This window comes from Nicotiana tomentosiformis, chromosome 12 (genome assembly GCF_000390325.3).
Source record: "Nicotiana tomentosiformis chromosome 12, ASM39032v3, whole genome shotgun sequence".
Classification (NCBI taxonomy): domain Eukaryota; kingdom Viridiplantae; phylum Streptophyta; class Magnoliopsida; order Solanales; family Solanaceae; genus Nicotiana; species Nicotiana tomentosiformis.
In genome coordinates this window covers 52,010,834-52,037,314 of record NC_090823.1, presented here as the reverse complement: position 1 = coordinate 52,037,314, position 26,481 = coordinate 52,010,834, and the positions used below count along the sequence as shown (strand labels likewise).

General features: G+C 36.8%; 1 protein-coding gene across 1 annotated transcript in view; it reads right to left on the bottom strand.

Moving 5' to 3' along the window:
• Positions 1-637: 637 nt before the first annotated feature.
• The window catches only part of LOC138902634 (uncharacterized), a 34,812-nt gene continuing 8,968 nt past the window's right edge, over positions 638-26,481 (bottom strand). Inside the window, exons 7-8 of the mRNA XM_070190519.1 lie at positions 1,208-1,678; positions 638-1,105 (exon numbers count right to left, since the gene is read on the bottom strand). Of these exons, the coding sequence (XP_070046620.1) occupies positions 638-1,105; positions 1,208-1,678 (939 nt within the window). The remainder of the gene's footprint in view (positions 1,106-1,207; positions 1,679-26,481) is intronic.

The following is a 26,481-nucleotide window of genomic DNA, read 5'->3' as shown; positions in this document are numbered from 1 at the left end:
AGGTAAGCGAATCGAAGAAAATGAGTTTCGTCGAAGTTTGACATTTTGAGATAAAATACAGTCCAAGCTATAATACCCCGTATTTATGGACTAGTGCCATACAAGGTATCACATTATCATGATAGTAAGGTATATAAAGTATGTTAAAAGTGAGTAGTATTTTAAGTAGTTTGAGATAATTCTTAATTATGTGGATAATTGGGTAATTAAGGATTTTTAAGTGGGAGATTAACTTGTAAATTGAATTTTGTGGATAATTATTTAAGTGAGATTTGGATAATTAGTGGGGGGGTAAGACAATCCACGTGGGACTATGAAAATATGGCAGCAAATTGCCAACTATCCTTATGCTTAAGGAGGTGGTGATACTATTTAGATCTATGTACATCTTATCTCATTTTTGGTTGAAAGATGTGATTAAGAATGCCTCTCTAAACTCACAAAATGAAAAGGCTTATGACTATTATGTATCGGGTGAAGCTTCAGCAAGAAAGTTTCATCCAAGATATGATAGTAACATGAGTTACTTCAACAAAAAAAAAACTCATACGAGACTTCTTAGCATAATAACAACGGGATTTTGTGATTCTAAGGGAGTATGGTGCAATCTTTCTTAAGAATATCATACGGATTTTTCCTACTTCGATCTGTCGTTACGTGATTTGCCGCAATTGACGTGTGTTAGAAGGATTGTCAAGAGAATCGGCTCAGGTATGTCAAGGCTATCCCTTCTTTCCTTTTGGCATGATCCATACGATACAAACGAAACGAGCAAATGCAAAACTTTCATAATGCCTTTAATCGGTGATATCTTTAGGAATACCCAATAGTCAACTTGAAATTCCAAGTCTCGTCGTCGATTATCCGCATAAGACTTCTGACGGCTTTGAGCTGCTAATAGCCTTTCCTGTATAAGCTTTATCTTCTCGATTGCCTCTTGTACCAATTCTAGTCTTACTAACTTAGTTTCTTCAACATCGAACCATCCTATAGGCGACCTACACTTTCGTCCGTAAAGAGCTTCGTATGGAGCCATTTGAATACTGGAATGATAGCTATTATTATACGTGAACTCAATAAGCGACAGATGATCATCCCAGCTACCCTTGAAGTCTATCACATAAGTCCGTAACATATCCTCACATGTCTGAATAGTACGCTCAGCATGACCGTCTGTCTGGGGATGACATGTTGTACTAAGACTTACTTGAGTCCCCAATCCTTTTTGGAAGGACCTCCAGAAGTTAGCTATAAATTGAGCTCTTCTATCCGAGATAATAGGTACAGGGACACCATGCAGTCGTACTACCTCCTTAATGTAAAGCCTTGCATAATCCTTTGCGGAATATGTGGTCCTAACAGGCAGAAAATGGGCTGATTTTGTAAGCCTATCAACAATCACCCATATAGAATCAAACTTATATTGGGTACGAGGTAAGCCTACGATGAAATCCATATTGATTACTTCCCATTTCCAAGTCGGAATCTCCATAGCCTGCAATATTCCACTGGGTTTTTGATGCTCAATCTTGACCTGCTGACAGTTAGGGCACTGAGCAACAAACTCCGCTATATCCTTTTTCATTCCGTCCCACCAATATACTTCCCTGATATCATGATACATTTTGGTTGCTCTTGGATGGATAGAATAACGAGAATAGTGAGTTTCTCCCATAACCTGCCGACACAGCCCTACAACATTAGGGACACATAATCATTCTCGATATCTGAGGACCCCATCTTCTGTAATCTCAAACGGTGTCTTCTCCTTCTGAGGGGTGGTATCCCTATAATGAACTAACACAGGATCCTCGTACTGGAGTTCCTTCACTTCAGTTACTAACGAGGATGTTGCCGTATCCTGAATAGTAATTCCAATATCACCTGAGTCCAGTAACCAAACACCAAGACTAGCTAGCTGATGTAGCTCATGGGCTATTCCCCCCTTCTTTGGCTATAAATATGACATGCTACCCATAGATCTACGGCTGAGGGCGTCGGCTACCACGTTCGCCTTCCCCGGATGGTATAAAATATCAACGTCATAATTTTTAAGTAGCTCCAATCATCTCATTTGACGTAAATTCAATTCCTTTTGCTTGAAGATATACTGGAGGCTCATATGATTTGTATAGATATCAACATAAATGCCATACAAGTAGTGCCTCCACATCTTTAGTGCATGAATCACTGTGGCTAACTCTAAATCGTGGGTTGGGTAATTCTTCTCGTACTTTCTTAGTTGTCTAGAAGCATAAGCTAAAACCTTACCATGCTGCATCAGTACACAACCCAATCCAATGCCCGAGGCATCATAGTAGATAACATAACCATCCTAGGAAGTCTACAAGTCGTGTCTAGTATAGTCTTGTTTATGGGTGTGTTGTTGTTACACCCCATAAGTTTAACAACATTGATACCGTTAGATATTATGTTAATGTGGTATTTTCTTTTAAGTGGAGTATTTTAGTAAAAGTTTTATAAGTATAATTTTGGATAGTTACCATTATTACTATTTTTGAATATGATAAATTATACACATAATATGAGAAAGTTTATGAGATTTTCTTTATTGTAAAGATAGAAATTATTTTCTCACAAAAAAAGAAGGTTATCTTTTTACCATTTTAAGAATTAAGCGTACGAAAATTTGTACTCTTTATATGAGATTAGAAAAATTAGAAGTGAAAAAAATATATATATTTTTACATGGATGTTTTAATGCAATAATAGTGTATGTATTGATTTTATATGGTACTATGATTTATTAATATTGTAATATTTGAATAGTAGTATTTTAAGTGATTTGATATAATTCTTAATTATGCGAATAATTGGACAATTAATGAATTTTAGTGGAAGATTAATTAAAAATCTTTGGATAAGGTTAGATAACCTCACGTGGCAACTTTTGGCTTAGAAAAAGTGTGACTCATACATTCATTAATATAGGTGGCATGAATCAAAATGTTTCTTGGAGAAGGGATATGGACGGTGGCAGTAGGTAAAGCAATGAAATATAAAATTTATTGCCTTTCCTTCCATTCACTTTTGAGGATATACTTATAACATATAATATTTATACATCTTTGGGTGATAATCGACTTACCAAAAAAATACGAACAATGTGATTATGATGTAGAGGACTCTTCACATATTCGAACATGTCCAAAGTCTAACCAGATATGGAATTGCTTATTTTCACAAAAAAATCCAGTATGATTCTTCATCTAGGACCTTCTGGAGCTCTTATGAGCAATTAAGGTGTTAAGGCTAAACCTTTCTTTATTTTGGCATGATCTCGTAGCTACATGAGTTTGATAATGAAGCACAAAGAGAAGTTTGTATTCCTGAATTTATTCACATTATCCTAGTCTCAGAAGTTAGAGTATTCTCCCTTATCGGGACTTCATATTGAGTTTAGTATTGGCTTATTTCAGCCAATAGAGCATAGAGTGTATATATATACAGTGTTATAGTATTTTTACCACCATCGAGCTATAATCGGTGGGCAGGCCCCTATTGGGCAACCTCTGATCAGATGGTAAGTTATATACAGAGCCTACTGTGGCCGAGCGCCTATGAGTGAGCCCAGAATGGCCGAGATACAGAGCCTAGTATGGCCGAGCGTCTATAAGCGAGCCTACTACGGCAGGGCAGTTACACATACCGAGCCTTATAGGGCCGGACAACTATTTTACATACTATATGGAGAGAGTTGAGTCAGTATCAATAGGTAAGCATATCTTCATATTATTTTTGACTCCCAATTACATTCAGTTATTATATCATCAGTTCAGTTTTAGCTTTCAGTTATTCTGTTGCCTTACATACTCAGTACATTATTTGTACTGACGTCCCTTTGCTGAGGACGCTGCATTTCATGCCTGCAGGTCCTGATAGACAGCTGGATAGACCTAACCAGTAGACAGAGCTAAATGACAGCTTGGTTGGTAAGCTCCACTTCCCCGGAGTTACCAGGTCTAGACCTTGGAGTCTGTTTTATATATACAGGTTTGATGGGTAGGTCGAGGCCCTGTCCCGACCATGATACTTTCAACTATCTCTAGAGGCTTGTAGACAAGTCCTGTATAGTTTGTATATCAGTAGATATTTATGGCGGCCTCGTCAGCCTGCACATTTATATGTAGATATATATATTTAAATATATATGAGTTTTTGGGTATGTTTACCCCTCAGATGAGAGAGACGATATTTTCAGATGATTCATAATATGGCCTCATCGACCTAGGTTGAGGGTTACCCCTCTAGAGTTTATAGTTACAGAGTGGTACGCTCGGGTCGAGTATGGTACCGGGTGCTGGCCACGTCTCTTCAGGTTTGGGGCATGACAAACTTGGTATCAGAGCAGTTCTATCCTAGGGAGTCTACAAGCTGTGTCTAGTAGAGTCTTGTTTATCGGTGTGTTGTGCACCACACTTATAAGCAGGAGGCTACAAGGCATTTAGGAGTCTGTTACCCTTCATTCAAATCCAAATCGTGCTATAGAGCTGAGTTATAAGAGTTCGAGCCAAAGCTTATATTTGCTAATGATATAGCGATGCTTTCAATTAGAATAATTATAGCTAGCTAAAGGTCTAATACAACAACAGGTAAAAGCATTAGTAGAGAGAGAATTCTTGACTACGTGGCCCTGTTTGAGACCCTATTAGATTGTGCTTACCATATGTGCGAATTTTCCATTTACCCTATGACAGGAATATCTAACATACCCCGTGAATAGCAGGCCATGGGAGTATCATAAGGTAAAACTATAAGTTTTAACATATAACAGAAGCATAGTGAAGAAGGGTACGAGGTACCTAGTTAATTAAGACTGTCCGAATTTCCACGTCAGGCAGAGAAATAAAAGAATTCTAAGTTACCTTCAACAGAAATAGAGGTATGTACAATTGGCCACACACATCTCAGTTATGCCCTATGGGAGCTAACATATATAGTTTAAGAGAAGGATGGGATATCAAGATCCAGCTTGGGTTAGAGTAACCCGAAATGGTGGATTGAGCCAGGGGAGCTAAAAGTGAAACAATGTTTTGTTGAAGTTTTCAGAATAATGCGATAAACAGAAGTATTGGCAATAGAATAAGAAGAGAGAAATAGAGTATTATGAGTAAGATGTGATAAACGGGTGATAATGGTAAATCAAAATATGATATGATGACAGATTCTATATTCAAGTGAAAAAAAAAAACAAGAGGTGACAGGAGGTCTTGAGACAATAAAAGAGTATAGGCCAAAAGTTATATTCTAATTTCGAGAAATGAGTTGGTGCGTCCAACGTGATTACCAAGACAAAACAATTTAGACCCCCGGAGTAATAGAAATTAGCATGGGCTAGTGAACAAGATAAACTGAATATCAATTAGGGATCGAATGAGGTGATGATAGTCGACATCAAGTGAATTTCAAAGATCGCATTCCGGCAATAATACAATAGACAACAGAAGAATAACCTTTAAAGGTCACTCAGGAAGACGCTTCCCTAAAGCAAGAACTTTGAGCAAAGTTAATCTTAAGGGACTAAGTGTTTCAGTTATACTAGGTATCTTATACCGTCGTGTGTAAGATATTTAATTATCCTTGTTACATAAGGGTTACTGCAAGGCAAGTAAGAGTCAATAAAGACGTGAAAAGACGTCGAAGATGAAGAGGTAAAATATTTATAAGTAAGTTTTCATAGCATTACATGTTAATACTCCCCTAAAGGGGTTAAGATGGTGTAATATGGTATTAAGTCAGAGTTAAGTGGTTGAGGTAACTATGGAATAGTAAAGGAAGAATGCAGTAAATGGTGAAAGGAATGATATTGCATTTATTCAGATCCTACAGACATGATACGAGTCCAGAACATTATGCAAGCACGACACCGAGGGGAGGCAGTAAGGGTTCCTACACTAGATGTTATTGATAAATAAGAGCGAATGAACACTTGATGCATTAGGAGCTAGTGCAAAAGTTAAGTTAAGGTAGAAGACATAACCCAAGAGTGGTTACCCAGAAGGTAAATATGAGCATGGACTGACGAGTAGTTAGTAGTTCATTCAGGAATTCAGGAAGAGCCTAGTTATGGCTAGACAAGAGGTTCAGATAAATCACTAGATTATGCAAGATAAATGAAGTGAAACCCAGCATAGGAAATTCGATGTCGTATCTACAAAGCCAGATTAAAAAAAAAAGTACCAGTCTCATAAGGGGTAAGTATGAAGCTCCCACCAGATTGTGTACGCACTAGAGCTGCAAGTTTATAGTAGAGCTTCAAGTTGTGGATGTGAATTCTACCTATGTGGAAGAGAGGTTATGAAAGAGACAGAAGATACAATGCGAGATTAAAAGGTAAGCAAGGTAAAGGTAAAGAAGATACGAGATACTCAAGTACAAAAGGTTGTGAATAGTTGCGACTTCAGATATAGTTTGGGGTTTAGTTTAAGTTACAAAGGAGACCCTAGTGAAAATTTTATAAATCTGTAATAGTTAACATTCAAGGACGAATGTTCTAGAGGGGGAAAAGATATTACACCCCGTAAGTTTAACAACATTGATACCGTTAGATATTATGTTAATGTGGTATTTTCTTTTAAGTGGAGTATTTTAGTAAAAGTTTTATAAGTATAATTTTGGATAGTTACCATTATTACTATTTTTGAATATGATAAATTATACACATAAAAATAAGAAAGTTTATGAGATTTTCTTTATTGTAAATATAGAAATTATTTTCTCACAAGAAAAGAAGGTTATCTTTTTACCATTTTAAGAATTAAGCGGACGAAAATTTGTACTCTTTATATGAGATTAGAAAAATTAGAAGTGAAAAAAATATATGTATTTTTACATGGATGTTTTAATGCAATAATAGTGTATGTATTGATTTTATATGGTACCATAATTTATTAATATTATAATATTTTAATAATAGTATTTTAAGTAATTTAATATAATTCTTAATTATGTGAATAATTAGATAATTAATGAATTTTAGTCGAAGATTAATTAAAAATCTTTGGATAAGGTTAGATAACCTCACGTGGCAACTTTTGGCTTAGAAAAAGTGTGACTCATACATTCATTAATATTGGTGGCATGAATCAAAATTTTTCTTGGAGAAGGGTTATGGACGGTGGCAGTAGGTAAAGCAATGAAATATAAAATTTATTGCCTTTCTTTCCATTCACTTTTGAGGATATACTTATAACATATAATATTTATAATTCTTTGGGTGATAATCGACTTACCAAAAAAATGCGAACAATGTGATTATGATGTAGAGGACTCTTCACATATTCGAACATGTCCAAAGTCTAACCAGATATGGAATTGCTTATTTTCACAAAAAAATCCAGTATGATTCTTCATCTACTACCTTCTGGAGCTCTTATGAGCAATTAAGGTATGTTAAGGCTAAACCTTTCTTCATTTTGGCATGATCTCGTAACTACATGACTTTGATAACGAAGCACAAAGAGAAGTTTGTATTCCTGAATTTATTCACATTATCCTAGTCTCAGAAGTTATAGTATTCTCCCTTATCGGGACTTCATATTCAGTTTAGTATTGGCTTATTTCAGCCAATAGAGCATAGAGTGTATATATATACAGTGTTATAGTATTTTTACTACCATCGAGCTATAATCGGTGGGCAGGCCCCTATTGGGCAACCTCTGATCAGATGGTAAGTTATATACAGAGCCTACTGTGGCCGAGCGCCTATGAGCGAGCCCAGAATGGCCGAGATACAGAGCCTAGTATGCCCGAGCGCCTATAAGCGAGCCTACTACGGCAGGGCAGTTACATATATCGAGCCTTATAGGGCCGGACAAATATTTTACATACTATATGGAGAGAGTTGAGTCAGTATCAACAGGTAAGCATATCTTCATATTATTTTTGACTCCCAGTTACATTCAGTTATTATATCATCAGTTCAGTTTTAGCTTTCAGCTATTCTGTTGCCTTACATACTCAGTACATTATTTGTACCGACGTCCCTTTGCTGAGGATGCTGCATTTCATGCCTGCAGGTCCTGATAGACAGCTGGATTGACCTAACCAGTAGACAGAGCTAAATGATAGCTTGGTTGGTAAGCTCCACTTCCTCGGAGTTACCAAGTCTAGACCTTGGAGTCTGTTTTATATATATAGGTTTGATGGGTAGGTCGAGGCCCTGTCCCGACCATGATACAGTTCAACTATCTCTAGAGGCTTGTAGACAAGTCCTGTATAGTTTGTATATCAGTAGATATTCATGGCGGCCTCGTCAGCCTGCACATTTATATATAGATATATATATTTAAATATATATGAGTTTTTGGGTATGTTTACCCCTCAGATGAGAGAGACAATATTTTCAGATGATTCAGAATATGGCCTCATCGACCTAGGTTGAGGGTTACCCCTCTAGAGTTCATAGTTACAGAGTGGTACGCTCGGGTCGAGTATGGTACCGGGTGCCGGCCACGTCTCTTCAGGTTTGGGACGTGACAGTTGTGCACCACACTTATAAGCAGGAGGCTACAGGGCATTTAGGACTGTCACTCTTTCTTCTTACTCTTGATCGTGTGGTAGAGCTCAGTTGTAAGAACTCAATTTCCTAAACTCTATATTATTCATAATACGACAATGCCTACATCTAGAAAGACGGTTGGTAAGAGATATAGCTGTGGAAGAGTTGAGTAAGAGGAACTCGATTTTTGCATCACTCTTATGATGGATAAATATAAGGTATTCAGCAGATACGTGTAAGCTTCTTGATAAGGATCCCTAAGGCAAGAATGCCATTCTTACATAAGAGAATCAGAATGTAGACACAAGTTTCAGTAAGTAAAAAAAGCAAGGTGAAGAAGGGTACGAGATACCCAGTTAATGAAGATCATCGGTATTTTCAACTAGGGCAGAAAAATATAAGCATTGACAGTTACCTTCAATAGTAACAGAGGTACATCTCAGCTATGCCCTATGGGAGCCAACATATATAGTTTAAGAGAAGGACGGGATATCAGGATCTAACTGGGGTTAAAGTAACCCAAAATGTTGGATGGATTATTAGCGTTAGCTGACATTATGAAGGATATTGCGAATGTGCTAATAGATCTCCTTGTGAGATACCCAAATGGTGCACTCTAAAGTAGTACAGCTAGATATGAGTACTGTAAAGACAGGCGCTAGAAGCCTTGAAGGGATAGATATTACCTTGATGTGGCTCCCGTCCCTAGTAGAGAGAGAATGTTAGGCAACCTGAAGAGCTAGTGGATGGAGCAAGGGGAGCTAAAAGCAAAAGAATATCTTGATGAAGTTTTCAAAATAAAGTGATAGACAGAAATGTTAGCAGGGAAATAAGCAGAGGGTTAATGAAGCATTATGAGTAAGATGTGATACATGGATAACAATGGTAGATCAAGAAAATGACAGTATTATAGGGTCTATAGTCAAGTGAAGGAAAAGACGAGAGGTGACAGGCCTTGAGACAACAAAAGAGTATCGGCCATAAAGTCAAATCCTCATTTCGAGAAATAAGTTCGTGACTCCAGCGCGACTAACAGAAGGAAAAGTTAGACCCCAAAGTAATAGAAATCAGTATGGGCTGGTGAACAAGATAAACTAAACATAAACTAAACATAAACTAAACATAAACTAGGGACTGAGTAATGGTCGGCATCATGAGAATTTCAGAGATTGCGTCCCGACGATAATAGAATGGACGACAGAATAATACTCTTTAAAGATCATTCAGGAAGGCGCTTCCCTAAAGCAAGCAAGGTGAGTAAAGTTAAGCTTAAGGGGCTGTATGTGCCAGTTACACTAAGTGTCACCCTCGCGAGTGAGGAATTTCATTATCCTTGGTACAAAAGGATTACCGCGAAGCGAGTAAGGATCATTGATGATGTGATAAGATGCCAAAGATGAGAAGGTAAAACATCTATACGTAGATCATCATAGCACTAAATCTTAGTGATCCCCTAAAGGGAGGAAATATGGTGTGATGTGGCATTAAGTCAGAATTAAGTAATTCTAGTAACTATGGAAAGGTAAAGGAAGAGTGCGACAAAAATGAAAAGGGCATGAGATTGCACTTATTCAAATCCTACAGATGTGCTACGATTCCAGAATATTATGCAAGCACGACGTCAAGGAGAGGAAGTAAGGGTTTCTGCCCGAGATGTTATTAATAAATAAGGAGCCAGTGCGAGCGATAAGTTAAGACAAAGGAAATAACCCAAGAAAGATTACGCGAAATATTGATATGAGAATGGGCCAAGGAGTAGTTAGTAGTTGATTTAGGAAGAGCCTAGTTATGGCTAGATAAGAGGATAGATCAATAGATCGTGCAAGATAAACATAGCGAACCCTAACATGGGGAATTCAGTCTCGCAGATATGATATTGTGAACCTTGAAAAATATTCAGATAGGAGTTGGGGTAGATAAAGATAACATATGAGTGTTACGGAAATAAAAGAGAGTACCTCTGGGAAGTCAGTCAAAATATTAGTTCAGAAGCAACCCTACAAGCACAAGGGCGTGGAGATAAGTAACTACGGATAATTATAGGCGAAGAAGAACATCAAAAATTCTGCCAAGCATACGATCTGATAAGCTCGCAGCTTTACAAGAGTCAGAGGATCCTCCCTAAGTACTTCAATGAAAGAATAGCTGAGAAAATAAGGAAGAAGGCTTCAACCTAAACATGGTAACTTGAAGGAGAAATGGTCATGTAAAAACAGTCTCACTACAAAATTGTATGCGCTCTATAAGAAAATTGCACCTATCATAGCTAATGAGCGGAAAATAAAACCAAAGGTAATATTTGAGACCATGTGAGTTGCATAAAAATTCAGGCATGCGTGGGAACTAAGATAAGCTAAGTATGTACACAACAAGGGGGTAGAAAGACCAGGAAAAGTAATTGCTTACGTTTAAAGAAAGCTGAGATGGAATGAAAGGAATTATTCGATCAATGATCCAGAGTTAGTTACGTTATGAATGCACTTAAGATTTCGGAGTATTATTATCCATGCAGCGTATATGATGATAATCATACAGCCGTAGAAGACTCTGGTATAAGTTAAAAGAAATAATTGAGTCCAGGTCATAGACAAAGGATTGAATTGTTAGAAGATTGTATCATGGATATTCCATAGCGCCCTTGACGGGCTAAAGTAATAAATAATACCATGAGCCGCAGATCGGAAGATAGCTTAAGCCTACATAAAGGTTGATCAGAGGGAAGAGGAAACTAAAGAGTTACATCAACGAAGTAAATCAGGAGTCTGATTATTGGACCGAGAAAATTATAGACATCGTGATTGAGAACATAGCGAAATCACTCTTAATATCAGAGGTACAAGACAGATAGTACAATAGCCATATTCTATAATGGCTCTACGATAAAGCGAGTTAGAAGAGTACCAACCTCATAAGTGATACCATCCTAGGAAGCTCAAATCTATTCAAGGACAAGAATGAAGCTTTGGAATCTCAAAGAGAGCCTTTAACAAGATGTCAAGCTAAAGAATTGCAAAACAAGGTCATTAGACTTCAAGTGCAAATAAAAAAATTGTTAATTGGGATGGAGAGCTCAAGGATAAAGGATATAATTCTGTCTAGGTATTATAATTATTTTATGGTCCAAATTCATGTCCAAGAAAAGGTGGATTAGATCCCAAGAGACATCCTCTGAAGAAGATCCAAATCAGGCCACCATTGGACCTATTTGGCACCTAAAAATGTGTCCAAACTTGCAGCTCAATAAGTCCTATATGAAGCCACATTTTTATAACATAAAAAGGACTTACTTGCTTCCCAAGAAAGGTTCAATAGGGGTGATAGAAGTTGGGTACAAGTTGGTTCCAAGTTGCTTGCAAGTTGCCTCCAAGATTTCCAAGTCCATGATTGGTTTGCGACTTTCAAGATTCTATCCAAGATTGGTTTTAACTTATTTCCATATATTTTGGTACTAGATTTATTTCTTTCCTAGGTAGTTAAGGTTATATTTCCTTTTCCTAAGATTGTTGTAGTTACTTTCCAAGATTGACTTAGTTTTTGTTTCCTAGTGTTTTTCCTTTTCCTAAGGTATTTGGACTTGTTGTCTAACGTAATTTAGGACTTTATTTCCTTGTTTTTAGGTAGGAATTTCGTGACCCCCTCTCTATATAAAGGGGTATCTTCTTTGTTTTTAGATTTTAAATTATTATAGACTATTATCAATAAAAATTGTGAGATTTTTCTTGCACTCTTGTGTGTGGCTACTCTTGGATTTATTCTTCAACCTTCAAGACTCAACTTAAGGTGGTAAGATTAAACTCTTTCGAAATCTTAGATCACTTCTAGGTATTCAAGAAAGGTGATAAGTTTAGGCTTATTGTTGTTCTTGTTATTCTAAAGGGTCGGGTTTTACAATCTATCTCTTATTTTAAATTCTCTACCAAAGGCGATTAGTTCTTTGTTAGCATTATGTTGTTGTTAGGATTCAACTTCAAGAATAAACTTCTTGAATTCAATAAACTCTTTCTTGAATTCAATCTATCTTTAATTTTCCGTTGTTTTTTTGTTTCTTTATTTTCTTTTAGCTTCCGCATGTTTCTTGATTTTCTTTAGTAATTCTTGGACCCCTATCGTGTTGTTATCAAGTGGTATCAGAGTATAGGCTAATCAAGATTTCAATCTTGATAATCTTGGGAGGTTCTTAAGCAAAATTAAAAAAAAACAAATAAAAAACAACAACAATTAAGTTTCTTGAATTCAAGAAATAAAAAAATAACGAAAAATTAAAGATAGATTGAATTCAAGAAAGAGTTTCTTGAATTCAAGAAGTCTATTCTTGAAGTTGAATCCTAATAACAACAATTATCTAACAAAGAACTAATCGCCTTTGGTAGAGAATTAAAAATAAGAGATAGCCACACACAAGAGTGCAAGAAAAATCTCACAATTTTTATTGATAATAGTCTATAATAATCTAAAATCTAAAAACAAAGAAGATACCCCTTTATATAGAGAGGGGGTCACGAAATTCCTACCTAAAAATAAGGAAATAAAGTCCTAAATTACTTTGGACAACAAGTCCAGATACCTTACGAAAAGGAAAAACACTAGGAAATAAAAACCAAGTCAATCTTGGAAAGTAACTCCAACAATTTTAAGAAAAGGAAAACATAACCTTAACTACCTAGGAAAGCAATAAATCTAGTACCAAAATATATGGAAATAAGTTAAAACCAATCTTGGATAGAATATTGAAAGTCGCAAACCAATCATGGATAGGATCTTGGAAATCTTGGAGGCAACTTGCAAGCAACTTGGCACCAACTTGTACCCAACTTCTATCACGCCTATTGAACCTTTCTTGGGCAGCAAGTAAGTCCTTTTTATGTTATAAAAACGTGGCTTCATGGAGGACTTATCGAGCTGCAAGTTTGGACACATTTTTAGGTGCCAAATAGGTCCAATGGTGGCCTGATTTGGACCTTCTTCAGAGGATGTCTCTTGGGATCTAATCCACCTTTCTTGGACATGAATTTGGACCATAAAATAATTATAACACCTAGACAACTCATATCCTTTATCCTTGAGCTCTCCATCCCAATTAACAACTTCTTTATTTGCACTTGAAGTCTAATGACCTTGTTTTGCAACTCTTTAGGTTGACATCTTGTTAAAGGCCCTCTTTGAGTTTCCAAAGCTTCATTCTTGTCCTTGAATAGATTTGAGCATCCTAGGATGCTATCAATAAGAAGTCAGCATGAAGCTCTCACCGAATTGTGTATGCACCAGAGGTGCAAGTATTATAATAGAGTTTTAAGTTGTGGATGTGAATTATACCTGTGTTAAAGCGAGGTCATGAAAGAGATAGAAGACGTGATGCGAGATTTTAAGGTAAGCAAGGTAAAGGTGAACAACATACGAGATATTGAAATGCAGAAGATTGCGAATAATCCATACTATAGATAGAAGGTTAGAAGAGCTAGGATTCCGTATCCAGGAATGGTAGCGGCGTCGTTAGTGGCATATCTCCCAACCTATGGTTTCTAAGTATCGAGAGATCTAATTAAGAGAGTAAAGAAGAGTTAGAGACGATGTGATATCTCGCTTGATATTCCAAGATGACATAAGGAAATCTATGGTGCAAGCAAGTTGAAGGAAGGTTGCGAGTAGTATAAATAGATACGTATATGTCGCAAGCTAAAGTATAGTAAAGCGACAAGGTTTTATGACAGGAATAAGGATAAGAAAGGGTGAGTGAGAAGGTGACGAGAATGGATAAGTCCTCAGGATTAAGCCCATGAAAACAAGAGAGCTGATGATTTCTCTAAGTTATAGAAAGCTCAGTATATCCTGAATGAACTCAAAGAAGTCTAAGACTAATGGCATTTAGAAGAGATGGAATGCCGCCCTGATAGTACAATGAGAGTGTAATTATGATAGATAAAGGATGACGATTAGGCCTTTGATTGAGTAATGATTTGATGAATTGTACAGGATTAAAATACCCACATAAGGAGAATCACATTGGAATGCTATGAAATACGATTATGGAAGTGTAGTACCGTATCACCCACGGGTGGATTAGGAAACTCACTTCAAATGTTCCACGATGCAACGTGAGCCCTAGTGATTACGTAAGAGGTTTCAAGTTATCAGTGGTAGATTGTAGATCAATATTGAGGTGAATCAACAATGGATGGACAAAAGTCACAGAGTATGAGATGAGATTAGGCTGTCATATTTTAAGGACTTAGATTTATACATATAGGATAAGCAACAGTTACGAGATTAGAAGGATTTCGACCACAAGTCGTGGTGTAAAAAGAGGCCTAAATGGGGGAATGCCCCGGCCTTTGGATTTATACACAACATTTGCCTAGATGTCAAGAAGAGTACTAAAGTATTCGGAAGAACTATAGGTTATAATAATGATAAGTGCATCAGTCAACATTCGAGGACGAATATTCCAAAGGGGGGAATGATGTTACATCCCAAAATTTTGTACGTTAAAGTTTCGTCGCAAGTTAATCGACGTAAGTTCTGGAATGAGATTACTTTGGGATTACAAGTATTACGCTATTTCAAACAAGTGATAAGTAAATTCGTGAAGGTGAGGGGGTAAGCAAATCGAAGAAAATGAGTTTTGTCGAAGTTTGGCAATTTGGGGATAAAATACGGTCCAAGCTATAATACCCCGTAATTATGGACTAGTTCCATATAAGGTACCACATGACCATGATAATAAGGTGTATAAAGTGTGTTAAAAGTGAGTAGTATTTTGAGTAACTTGAGGTAATTCTTGATTATGTGGGTAATATTAATTATTAGTTTAGTGAAAGATTAACCAAATTAATTAAAGGTTGTGGATACTTATTTATGTGAGATTTGGATAATTATTAGGGGGGACAACAGTTCACGTGGGATTATGAAGATATGGCACCAAATTGCCAACTAATCTTATAATTAAGGAGGAGGTGGCACTATCCATGCGCACCTTATCTCATTTTTGGGTTGAAAGATTCTATTAAGGCTTCTCTAAATTCACAAAGTGAAAGGCTTATGAGTTTGTAAAATTACTACAACAATACGGATGAAGATTATGACAAAGTGGGAAGTATTAGTTCATTTTGGGGGAAAGTTAAACAAGGTCTCTATTAATAAGTTACTATAGCATTGTTTGCTAAAGGAGCAGCAACGTAATGTTACAATGGCAAAATGAACAACATGACATTAAGGGTAGAAACGTTTTGCTATATAAGGTAAGAAAAGATTAAGCTTTCTCTACTTGATTCTCCCGTTGATTTTACGATTCTAATATCGATTCCCTATGGTTGTTAGCGGATCGAAGTTATTTTGTAGTAATGTAAAGTGGAAGGAAGTTTAAAAGAGGGAAACAAAAGTACACTCCATCATCAACGACCTTCTACAAGCTTGCAGCCAATCCATTATTGTTGCGTTATTATCTTCTCTCGTAGATTAACGTGTGTTGGAAGGGCTATCGTTGTGGTTACTAAATAAAGCCAACAAAGTTATCTTAAGGCAATCCCTTCTTTCTTTTGGCATGATCTATACGACACAAACGAAACGAGCAAATGCACAATTTCCATAAATGACTCTATTCATAGAAACACTAGAGATGCTTATATTCTTGATTACCCCTGTGTCATATTATTCTATTATCTGTTCATAGGTCTCAGAAAATACGTAAGTTGATAAAGTTTGTTTCATGATATTACACAAAGGCATAATGGTCTTATGACATTCCAAGAGATTTTATTGACATACTTCTCATGCATTGCATTCATTTATACATGTACATTGACCCATGACTAGTATTACACCCCATATTTTCGTACGTAAATGTACGCCCTAAGTAAATTGATGAAAGCTCGGAAATAAGACATTACATCTCGCATTTTTCGTACGTTAAAGTTTCGTCATAAGTTAATCGATGTAAGTTTGGGAATGAGATTATTTTAAGATTATAAGCATTATGCTAATTGAAATAAGTGATGAGTGAATTCGTGAAGGTGAGAGGGTAAGCAAATCGAAGAAAATAAATTTCGTCGAAGTTTGATATTTTGGGATAAAATACGGCCCGAGCTAAAATACCTGGTATTTATGGACTAGTGCCATACAACGTACCACGCGACCATGATAGTAAGGTGTATAAGGTATGTTAAAAGCGGTTGGTATTTTAAGTAATTTGAGATAATTCTTAATTATGTGGGTAATCTGTTAATTATTGAATTAGTGGGAGATTAATAAATTGATTAGGGAAAGGGGTGAATTTTTGGATAAGTGTAACACCCCCCAACGTGGCAGCCCAAATAGGCATTAATAATGACTCTTAATTCTCAATTCAATGTGTCATTTTAAGAGAATATATGTGGCTTAGTCATTATGCAAATGGGTCCCACAAATCTTAAATGTAAAGGACTTTCATATAGCTTTGAGTAAGACACTTACGGATGGAGATCAAGATTTCCTAATAAATCCTTTACAATGCTTAGGCAACGTTATTAGCTTCAAAGACATATCTATTCTTCATAGCAAGATATAGTGCTTCAGCGAACTTGTGATGGAACGTGATTTTTGCTTCAACAAGAATTTATCCGAAGTTATACTACGAGGCTTTTAAGAAAAAAATAATGGGATTTTACGATTCTAAGAGAGCACGGTACAATCTTTCTCAAGAATATCACACGAATTTTTCCCTACTTCGACCCGCCGTTACATGTTGTCGTAATTGACGTGCGTTGGAAGAATTATCAAGAGAATCGGTTCAGGTATGTTAAGGCTATCCCTTCTTTCTTTTTGGCATGATCTATACGACATGAACGAAACGAGCAAATGCACAACTTCCATAAATGACTCTATTCATAGAAGTATTAGAGATGCCTATGTTCTTGAATTCCCATGTCTTATTATTCTATCGTCTGTTCATGGATCTCAGAAAAATACGTAAGTTGAAAAAGTTTACTTCATGATATTAATTAGAGGCATAATGGTCTTTTGTTAATGATTCACAGAGTTATTCAGACATGCATGTCGAGTCTTTTACTCCATGTTTTCTCATGTCTATTGTTTACTGATTTTCATTCCTTACATACTCCGTACATTATTTGTAATGACGTCCCTTTTGCCTGGGGACGCTGCGTTTCATGCCCGCAGGTCCCGATAGACAGTCAAGAGTCCTCCAAGTAGGCTATCATCTCAGCATAAGGTGTTGGTACGCTCCATTTGTTACGGAGTTTCTTTTTTGGTCAATACGAGTAGTTATTTTGGTCTTATAGTCCCGTATGTCTTATGTATAAGTTGGTATTACATGTTGTATTCTACTTATCTCACGGCAGCCTCTCCGGCTCAGTTATCTATGATAGTATGATACAAAAAGATATGTTATGTTGGTACTCGGTTGAGTAAGGTACCGGGTGCCCGTCGCGGCCCATCGGTTTGGGTCGTGACAAAAGTGGTATCAGAGCAGTTCTGTCCTAGGGAGTCTACAAGTCGTGTCTAGTAGAGTCTTGTTTATGGATGTGTTGTACACCACACTTATAAGCAGGAGGCTACAGGGCATTTAAGACTGTCACTCTTTCTTTTTACTCTAGATAGTGTGGTAGAACTCACTTGTAAGAACTCAATTTCCTAAAATCTATCTTATTTATAATACAACATGCCTACATCTAGAAAGACAGTTGGTAAGAGATTTCATGTGGATGTGGAAGAGCAAGTCAGAGGAACTCGATTTTGTATGATGCTTATGATGAGCAAATATAAGGTCTTCAACAGAACTTGTGTGTACTAAGACGTGTAAGCCTCTCGATAAGGATCCCAAAGGCAAAAATATCTATCCACTCTTATGGTAGAAAGGAATAAGAGAATCGGAAGGTAGATACAAATTTTAGCAAGTAAAAGGAGCAAGATGAGAAGGGTACGAGGTACCAGTTAATGAAGATTATCGGTATTTCATCTCCGGTAGAAAAATATAAGCATTGTGAGTTACCTTCAACAGTAACAGAGGTATGTATAATTTGCCACACCCATATCAGTTATACCCTATTGGGGGCTAACAGGTGTAGTTTAAGAAAAGGACGGGATATTAGGATTCGGCTGGGGTTAGAGTAACCCAAAATGGTGAATGGATTATTTGTGTTAGTTGACATTTTCGAAGGATATTACAAAGGTGCTAATAGATCTCTTTGTAAGGCACCCGGATGGTGCACTCTAGAATATTATAATTAGATGTGAATACTAGCATGATCAAAAAAATTCAGAAGATAGGCATGGAAAGCCTGGAAGGAATAAATATTACCTTAGTGTGGCTAGCGTCCCTAGTAGAGCGAGAACGTGAAGCAACCCGAAGAGCAAATGGATGGAGCAAGGGGGAGCTAAAAGCAAAAGAATGTCTCGTTGGAATTTTCAGAATAAAGTGATAGACATAAATGTTAGCGGGAAATAAGAAGAGAGTTAATGAAGCATGAGTAAGATATGATACATGGATGACAACGGTAGATTAAAAAGATAATAGTATTATAGAGTTTATAGTCAAGTAAAGGAAAAGACGAGAGGTGACAGGCCTTGAGAAAACAAAGGAGTATAGGCCATAAAGTCATATTCTCATTTCGAGAAGTAAGTTTGTGACTCCAACGCGACTACCAGAAGGAAAAGTTAAACCCTAGAGTAATGGAAATCAGTATGGGCTGGTGAACAAGATAAACTAAACATGAATTAGGGACTGAGTGATTTGATATTGGTCGACATCATGAGAATTTCAGATTTCGTTCCGGCAATAATAGAATGGATAATAGAAGGAGATTCATGAGAAATTCAGAGAATGGTCATTTAGGAAGACGCTTCCCTAAAAGCAAGCAATGTGAGCAAAGTTAAGCTTAAGGGACTGTATGTGCCAGTTATACTAAGTGTCACCCTCGCGAGTAAGGAAATTTGTTATCCTTGGTACGGAATGATTACCGCGAGGTGAGTAAGGATCATCGATATTGTGAAAAGACGCCAAAGATGAAGAGGTAAAACATCTATACGTAGATCATTAAAGCACTAAATCTTAGTACTCCCCTAAAGGGGGAAATATGGAGTGATGTGGCATTAAGTCAGAAATAAATGGTTCTAGTAACTATGAAATGATAAAGGAAGAATGCGATAAGAATGAGAAAAGGATAAGATTGCACTTATTCAAAGCCTACAGGTATGCTACGATTCCAGAACATTAGGCAAGCACGACGTCAAGGAGAGGAAGTAAGGGTTCCGGCCCAGGATGTTATTGATAAATAAGGAGCCAGAGCAAGACGTAAGTTAAGACAAAAGAAATAACCCAAGAAAGATTACGCGGAACATTGATATGAGAATAGGCCAACGAGTAGTTGGTAGTTGATTCAGGAAGAGCCTGGTTATGGCTAGACAGGAGGTTACAAACGAGTCAGCAGATCGTGCTAGATAAACAGAATAAAACTCAATATGGTGAATTCAGCCTCGCAGTAATGTCATTGTAATACTTGAGAAATATTCAGATAGGTGTTGGGGTAGTTAAAGGTACTGAATGAGTGTTACGGAGATAAAAGAGAGTGCCACTGGAAAGACAATCAAAATATCAGCTCAGAAGCAACCCTACAAGTACAAGGGCATGGAGGTAAGTAACTACGGATAATTATAGGCGAGGAAGGACATCAAAAATTTCGTCGAGTATATGATGTAATAGGCTCGCAGCTTTACAAGAGTCAGAAGGTCCTCCCTAAGTACTACAATGAAAGACTAGCGGAGGAAATAAGGAAGAAGGCTTCAACCTAAGCACAGTGACCTAAAGAGGAAATGGTCTTTAAAAAAAAAATAGTCTCACTACAACATTGTATGCATTCCATAGGGAAGTGGCACCTACCGTTGCTAATGAACGGGAAGTAAAATCAAAAGCAATATTCGAGAACATATGAGTTGCACGAAAACTTCGGCATGCGTGGGAACTAAGATAAGCTAAGTATGCACGCAAAAAGGGGACAGAAAGACCTGGAAAAATAATGGCTTACGTTTAAAGAAAGCTGAGAATAGACGAAAAAGAATTACTCGATTAATGATCCAGAGTTAGTTATATTATGAACGCACTTAAGATTCAGAGTATTATCCATGCAGCATATGTTGGCAATCATACGGCCGTAGAAGATTCTGGTATAAGTTAAAAGAAAGAATTAAGCCACAGATCGGGAGATAGCTTAAGCCTACATAAAGGTTGATCAGAAGGAGGAGGAAACTAAAGAGTTACATCAACGAAGTAAATCAGAAATCTGATTATTGGACCCAGAAAATTATAGACCTCGTGATTGAGAACATTGCAGGATTACTCTTAGATATCAAAGATACAAGAGAGATAGTACAGTAGCCGTATTCTATAATGGCTCTACGATAAAGCCAGTTAAAAGAAGTACCAGACTCATAAGAAGTCAGTACGAAGCTCCCACCGGATTGTGTGTACACCAGAGGTGCAAATATTATAATAGAGCTTCAAATTGTGGATGTGAATTATACCTATGTGGAAAGAAGGTTATGAAAGAGACAGAAGAATGTGAGGCATTAAATTAAGATAAGTAAGGTAAAGGTGGACAACGTACGAGATACTAAAATGCAGAACGTTGTGAATAGTCCTTACTTCAGATAGAAGGATAGAAGTGCGGGGATTCAATATCCAGGAATAATACCGGTGTCGTAAGTGGCATATCTTCTAGCCTATGGCTTCTAGGTACCGAGAGGTCTAGTTAAAAGAGTAAAGAAGAGTTAGAGATGATGTGCTGTCTCGCTTGATGTTCCAAAATCACATAAGGAAATCTGTGGTGCAAGCAAGTTGAAGGAAGGGTGCGAGTAGTATAATTGAATATGTGTAGGTCGCAAGCTAAAGTACGGTAAAGCGACAAGGATTTAGGAAAACAGGAGTAAGGATAAGAAAGGGCGACTGAGAAGGTAATGAGAATGGATAAAGTCCTTAGGATTAAGCCCATGAAAACAAGAGAGCTGATAGTTTCTCTAAATTATACAAAGCTCAGTATAGCCTGAATGAACTCAAACGAGTCTAAGACTAATGGCATTTAGAAGAGATGGAATGCTGCCCAGATAGTACAATGAGGGTGTAATTGTGATAGATAAAGGATGACGTTTGGGCCTTCGATTGAGTAATGATTTGAAGAGGATTTCATGATTTGTACGGGACTAAAATACCCACATAAGTGAATCAGATTGGGATGCTATAAAATACGGTTATTGAAGTACAGTATCACCGCTAAGTGAATCAGGAAAAACACTTCAAATATTCCTCGATGCACGTAAGCCCTAGTGGCAAGGTATTACGTAAAAAGTTTCAAGTTATCAGTGGTATATTATAGATCAATATTGAGGTGAATAAACAATGGATGGACAAAAGTCACAAGATATGAAATGAGATTAGGTCATCATTCTTAAGATGAACAATAATGAGGAAGCGTTAAAAGACTTAGCTTTATGCATATAGGATAAGCAACGAGAGTAACCTGGAGTTTGGTAGCAAACCTCAGTAACGATAAATCGAAGTAAGAATTATAGTATAGTATGACCTACCTAGACGGAGTAAAGTCATACGAATGGATAACAAGGTCTATGAAATAAGATATAGCAATATTCGTAAGTTCAACAAAGTATCGACCAAAGAACTTCAGTATACCTATAGATGCCTAGAGAGATATCTTATCAAGCTCTGTATATGCTTACAAAGTGAGGCCTAGAGATTGGCTAAAAGCTGGAGGAAAAAGGAGAGAAGAGTCGCATAGGCGCACTTACAAGGTCAGAATCGTACAGGTTGCATGATAAAAGATAGCAACAGTTACGAGATTGGAAGAATTCCGACCACAAGTCGTGACGTGAGAAAGAGGCCTAAAAGGGGGAATGCCCTGGCCTTTGGAATTATTCAAAGAATAATTGCCTAAATGGCAAGAAGAGTATTAAATTATTCGCAAGAGCTACATGTTATGAGAATGATAAGTGTATCAGCCAACATTCAATGACGAATGTTCCAAAGGGGGGAATGATGTTACACCCCATATTTTCGAACATAAAAGTACGCCATAAGTAAATTGATGAAAGCTCGGAAATAAGACATTACATCACGCACTTTTCGTACGTTAAAGTTTCGTCGTAAGTTAATCGACATAAGTTCGGGAATGAGATTATTTTAAGATTATAAACATTATGCTAATTGAAACAAGTGATGGGTGAATCCATGAAGGTGAGAGGGTAAGCAAATCGAAAAAAATGAATTTCATTGAAGTTTGATATTTTGGGATAAAATACGGTCCGAGCTAAAATACCTGGTATTTATGGACTAGTGCCATACAAGGTACTACATGACCATGATAGTAAAGTATATAAGGTATGTTAAAAGTGGGTGGTATTTTAAGTAATTTGAGATAATTCTTGATTATGTAAATAATTGGTTAATTATTGAATTAGTGAGAGATTAATAAGTTGATTAGGAAAAGGGGTGAATTTTTGGATAAGTGTAACACCCCCCAACGTGGCAGCCCAAAGAGGCATTAATAATGACTCTTAATTCTCAATTCAAGGTGTCATTTTAAGAGAATATATGTGGCTTAGTCATTATGTAAATGGGCCCCACAAATCTTAAATGTAAAGGACTTTCATATAGCTTTAAGTAAGACACTTATGGATGGAGATCAAGATTTCCTAATAAATCCTTTACAATGCTTAGGCAACGTTATAAGCTTCAAAGACATATCTATTCTTCATAGCAAGATATAGTGCTTCAGCGAATTCACACAAGTGATGGAACGTGATTTTTGCTTCAACACGAATTTATCCGAAGTTATACTACGAGGCTTCTTAAAAAAAAATTACGGGATTTTACGATTCTAAGAGAGCACGGTAAGTACAATCTTTCTCAAGAATATCACACGGATTTTTTCCTACTTCGATCCGCCATTACATATTGTCGCAATTGACGTGTGTTGGGAGGATTATCAAGAGAATCGGTTCAGGTATATTAAGGCTATCCCTTCTTTCTTTTTGACATGATCTATACGACACGAACGAAATGAGCAAATGCACAACTTCCATAAATGACTCTATTCATAGAAGTATTAGAGATGCCTATGTTCTTGAATTCTCATATGTCTTATTATTCTATCATCTGTTCATGGGTCTCAAAAAAATACGTAAGTTGAAAAAGTTCACTTCATGATATTAATCAGAGGCATAATAGTATTTTGACATTCCGAGAGATTTTATTGACGTATTTCTCATGCATTGCATTCATTTATACATGTCTATTGACCCATGACCAGATGGCGCTATATACGCATATATGTATATGGGATATGGGAAAAGGTTACGGCGTTATATATGTACCACCACCTGATCAGCTGGTATACGTTGATGAATGGACCACAGTGGCTGAGATGATATGATGATATGCCCTTAGAGGCTTGATGATGTTATGTACGCATATACCTATGCATGGTATGATATTTTATACGCATATGCACGACATTGTAAATATTAATGATTCACAGAGTTATTCAGACATACATGTCGAGTCTTTTACTCCATGTTTTCTCATGTCTATTGTTTACTGATTTTCATTCCTTACATACTCGGTACATTATTTGTACTGACGTCCCTTTTGCCTGGGGACGCTGCGTTTCATGCCCACAGGTCCCGATAGACAGGTCGAGAGTCCTCCAAGCAGGCTATCAGCTCAGTAGAAGGTGTTTGTGCGCTCCATTTGCTCCGGAGTTACTTTTTTGGTCAGTATGATTTAGACGTGTATTGTTTGGTATGGCGGGACTCTGTCCTGACCTTTATCAAAATTATGTATTCTTAGAGGCTTGTAGACCGATGTCATGTACGTAAAAGATTGTATGGCCTTTTCGGCCTATGTTCAGTGTACGGGTGGTTATTTTGGTCTTATAGGCCCGTATGTCTTATGTATAAGTTGGTATTACATGTTGTATTCTACTTATCTCACGGCAGCCTCGCCGGCTCAGTTATCTATGATAGTATGATACGAAATGATATGTTATTGTTACACCCCATATTTCCATACGTGAAAGTACGCTATAAGTAAATTGATGAAAGCTCAGATATGAGATATTATATCCCGTATTTTTGTACATTAAAGTTTCGTCGTAAGTTAATCGACGTAAGTTTGGGAATGGGATTATTTTGAGATTATAAGCATTATGCTATTTCAAATAAGTGACGAGTAAATTCGTGAAGATGGAGGGTAAGCAAATTGAAGAAAATGAATTTCATCGAAGTTTGATATTTTGGGACAAGATACGACCCGAGATAAAATATCTGGTATTTATGGACTAGTACCATACAAAGTACCACATGGGCATGATAGTAAGGTGTATAAAGTGTATTAAAAGTGAGTAGTATTTTAAGTAAATCGAGATAATTTTTAATTATGCGGATAATCGAGTAATTATTAATTTTAGTGGGAGATTAATACTTAATTAAGATGATTGGTGGTTAATTATTGAATAATTTTGATTGAGCTCCCAAACATGGCAGCCCACTATGCCATATAATGACTCTTGAATTAAGTGGAAAGGTGGCACATTTTAAAGAAGATATGCGACACCAAGTCTTGAAAGGTGGGGCCCTCACCACCAAGACTTAAAATCCATCTCTAAATTCAAACTAAAGATGTATTATATCTATGTGAAAGGCTTCAGCAAGGTGAACTCATTAGCAATATGAGTGCTTATATTAAAAATAGGCAACTTAGTAACATTCTGCTTCAACAAGAATTCAAGCAAGAATTCCTTAAGCATCTTGGCAACGTAATTCACTTCAAAAAAGGTCATGAAAAAATTTGATCAAATTCATTTGAGAAAGATATCATACGGATCTGGTATGGCAAATTGCTTCAACAAAATTCATACGAGACTACGTAATGTAATAGCAACGGAATTTGCAATTCTAAGAGAGTACGATATAATTTTTCTCAAGAACATCATACGAATTTTTTTCTACTTCGATCCGTCGTTACGTATTTTTGCAAAAGACATGTGTTAAAGGGATCGTCAAGAGGATCGGTCCAGGTATGTTAAGGCTATCCCTTCTTTCTTTTTGGCATGATCCAAATAATACAAATGAAACGAGCAAAATACGCAACTTTCATAAATGACTCTATTCATAGAAATACTAGGGGTGTCTATATTCTTGATTCTCCATGTGTCTTATTATTCCATCATCTGTTCATGGGTCTCAGAAAATACGTTAATTGATAAATTTTATTTCATGACTTTAATCAAAGGCATAATGGTCCTATTACGTTCCGAGAGATTTTATTGGCGTATTTCATATGCATTTCATTCATTTATACATGTACATTGACCCATGACCAGATGGCATTGCATACGCGTATATATGTATATTATATATATATGGGATATGAAAAAAGGTTACGGCGTTATATACTCACCACCACATGATCAGCTGGTATACGTTGATGAATGGCCCACAATGGCTGAGATGATATGATGGGATGCCCTCAGAGTCTTGATGATGTATGTACACAAATACCTATGCATGGTATGATATTTTATATGCATATGCACGGCATTATAAATATTAATGATTCACAGAGTTATTCAGACATACATGTCGAGTCTTTTACTCCATGTTTTCTCGTATCTATTATTTACTGATTTTCATTCCTTATATACTAAGTATATTATCTGTACTGACGTCTCTTTTGCCTGGGGACACTGCATTTCATGCCCGTAGATTTCGATAGACGGGTCGAGAGTCCTCCAAGTAGGCGATCAGCTCAGCGGAAGATGTTGGTGCATTCCATTTGCTCGGGAGTTGCTTGTTTGGTCAGTATGATTTAGATGTGTATTGTTTGGTATGGCGGGGCTCTGTCCCGACCTTTATGACAATTATGTATTCTTAGAGGCTTGTAGATATATGTCATGTATATG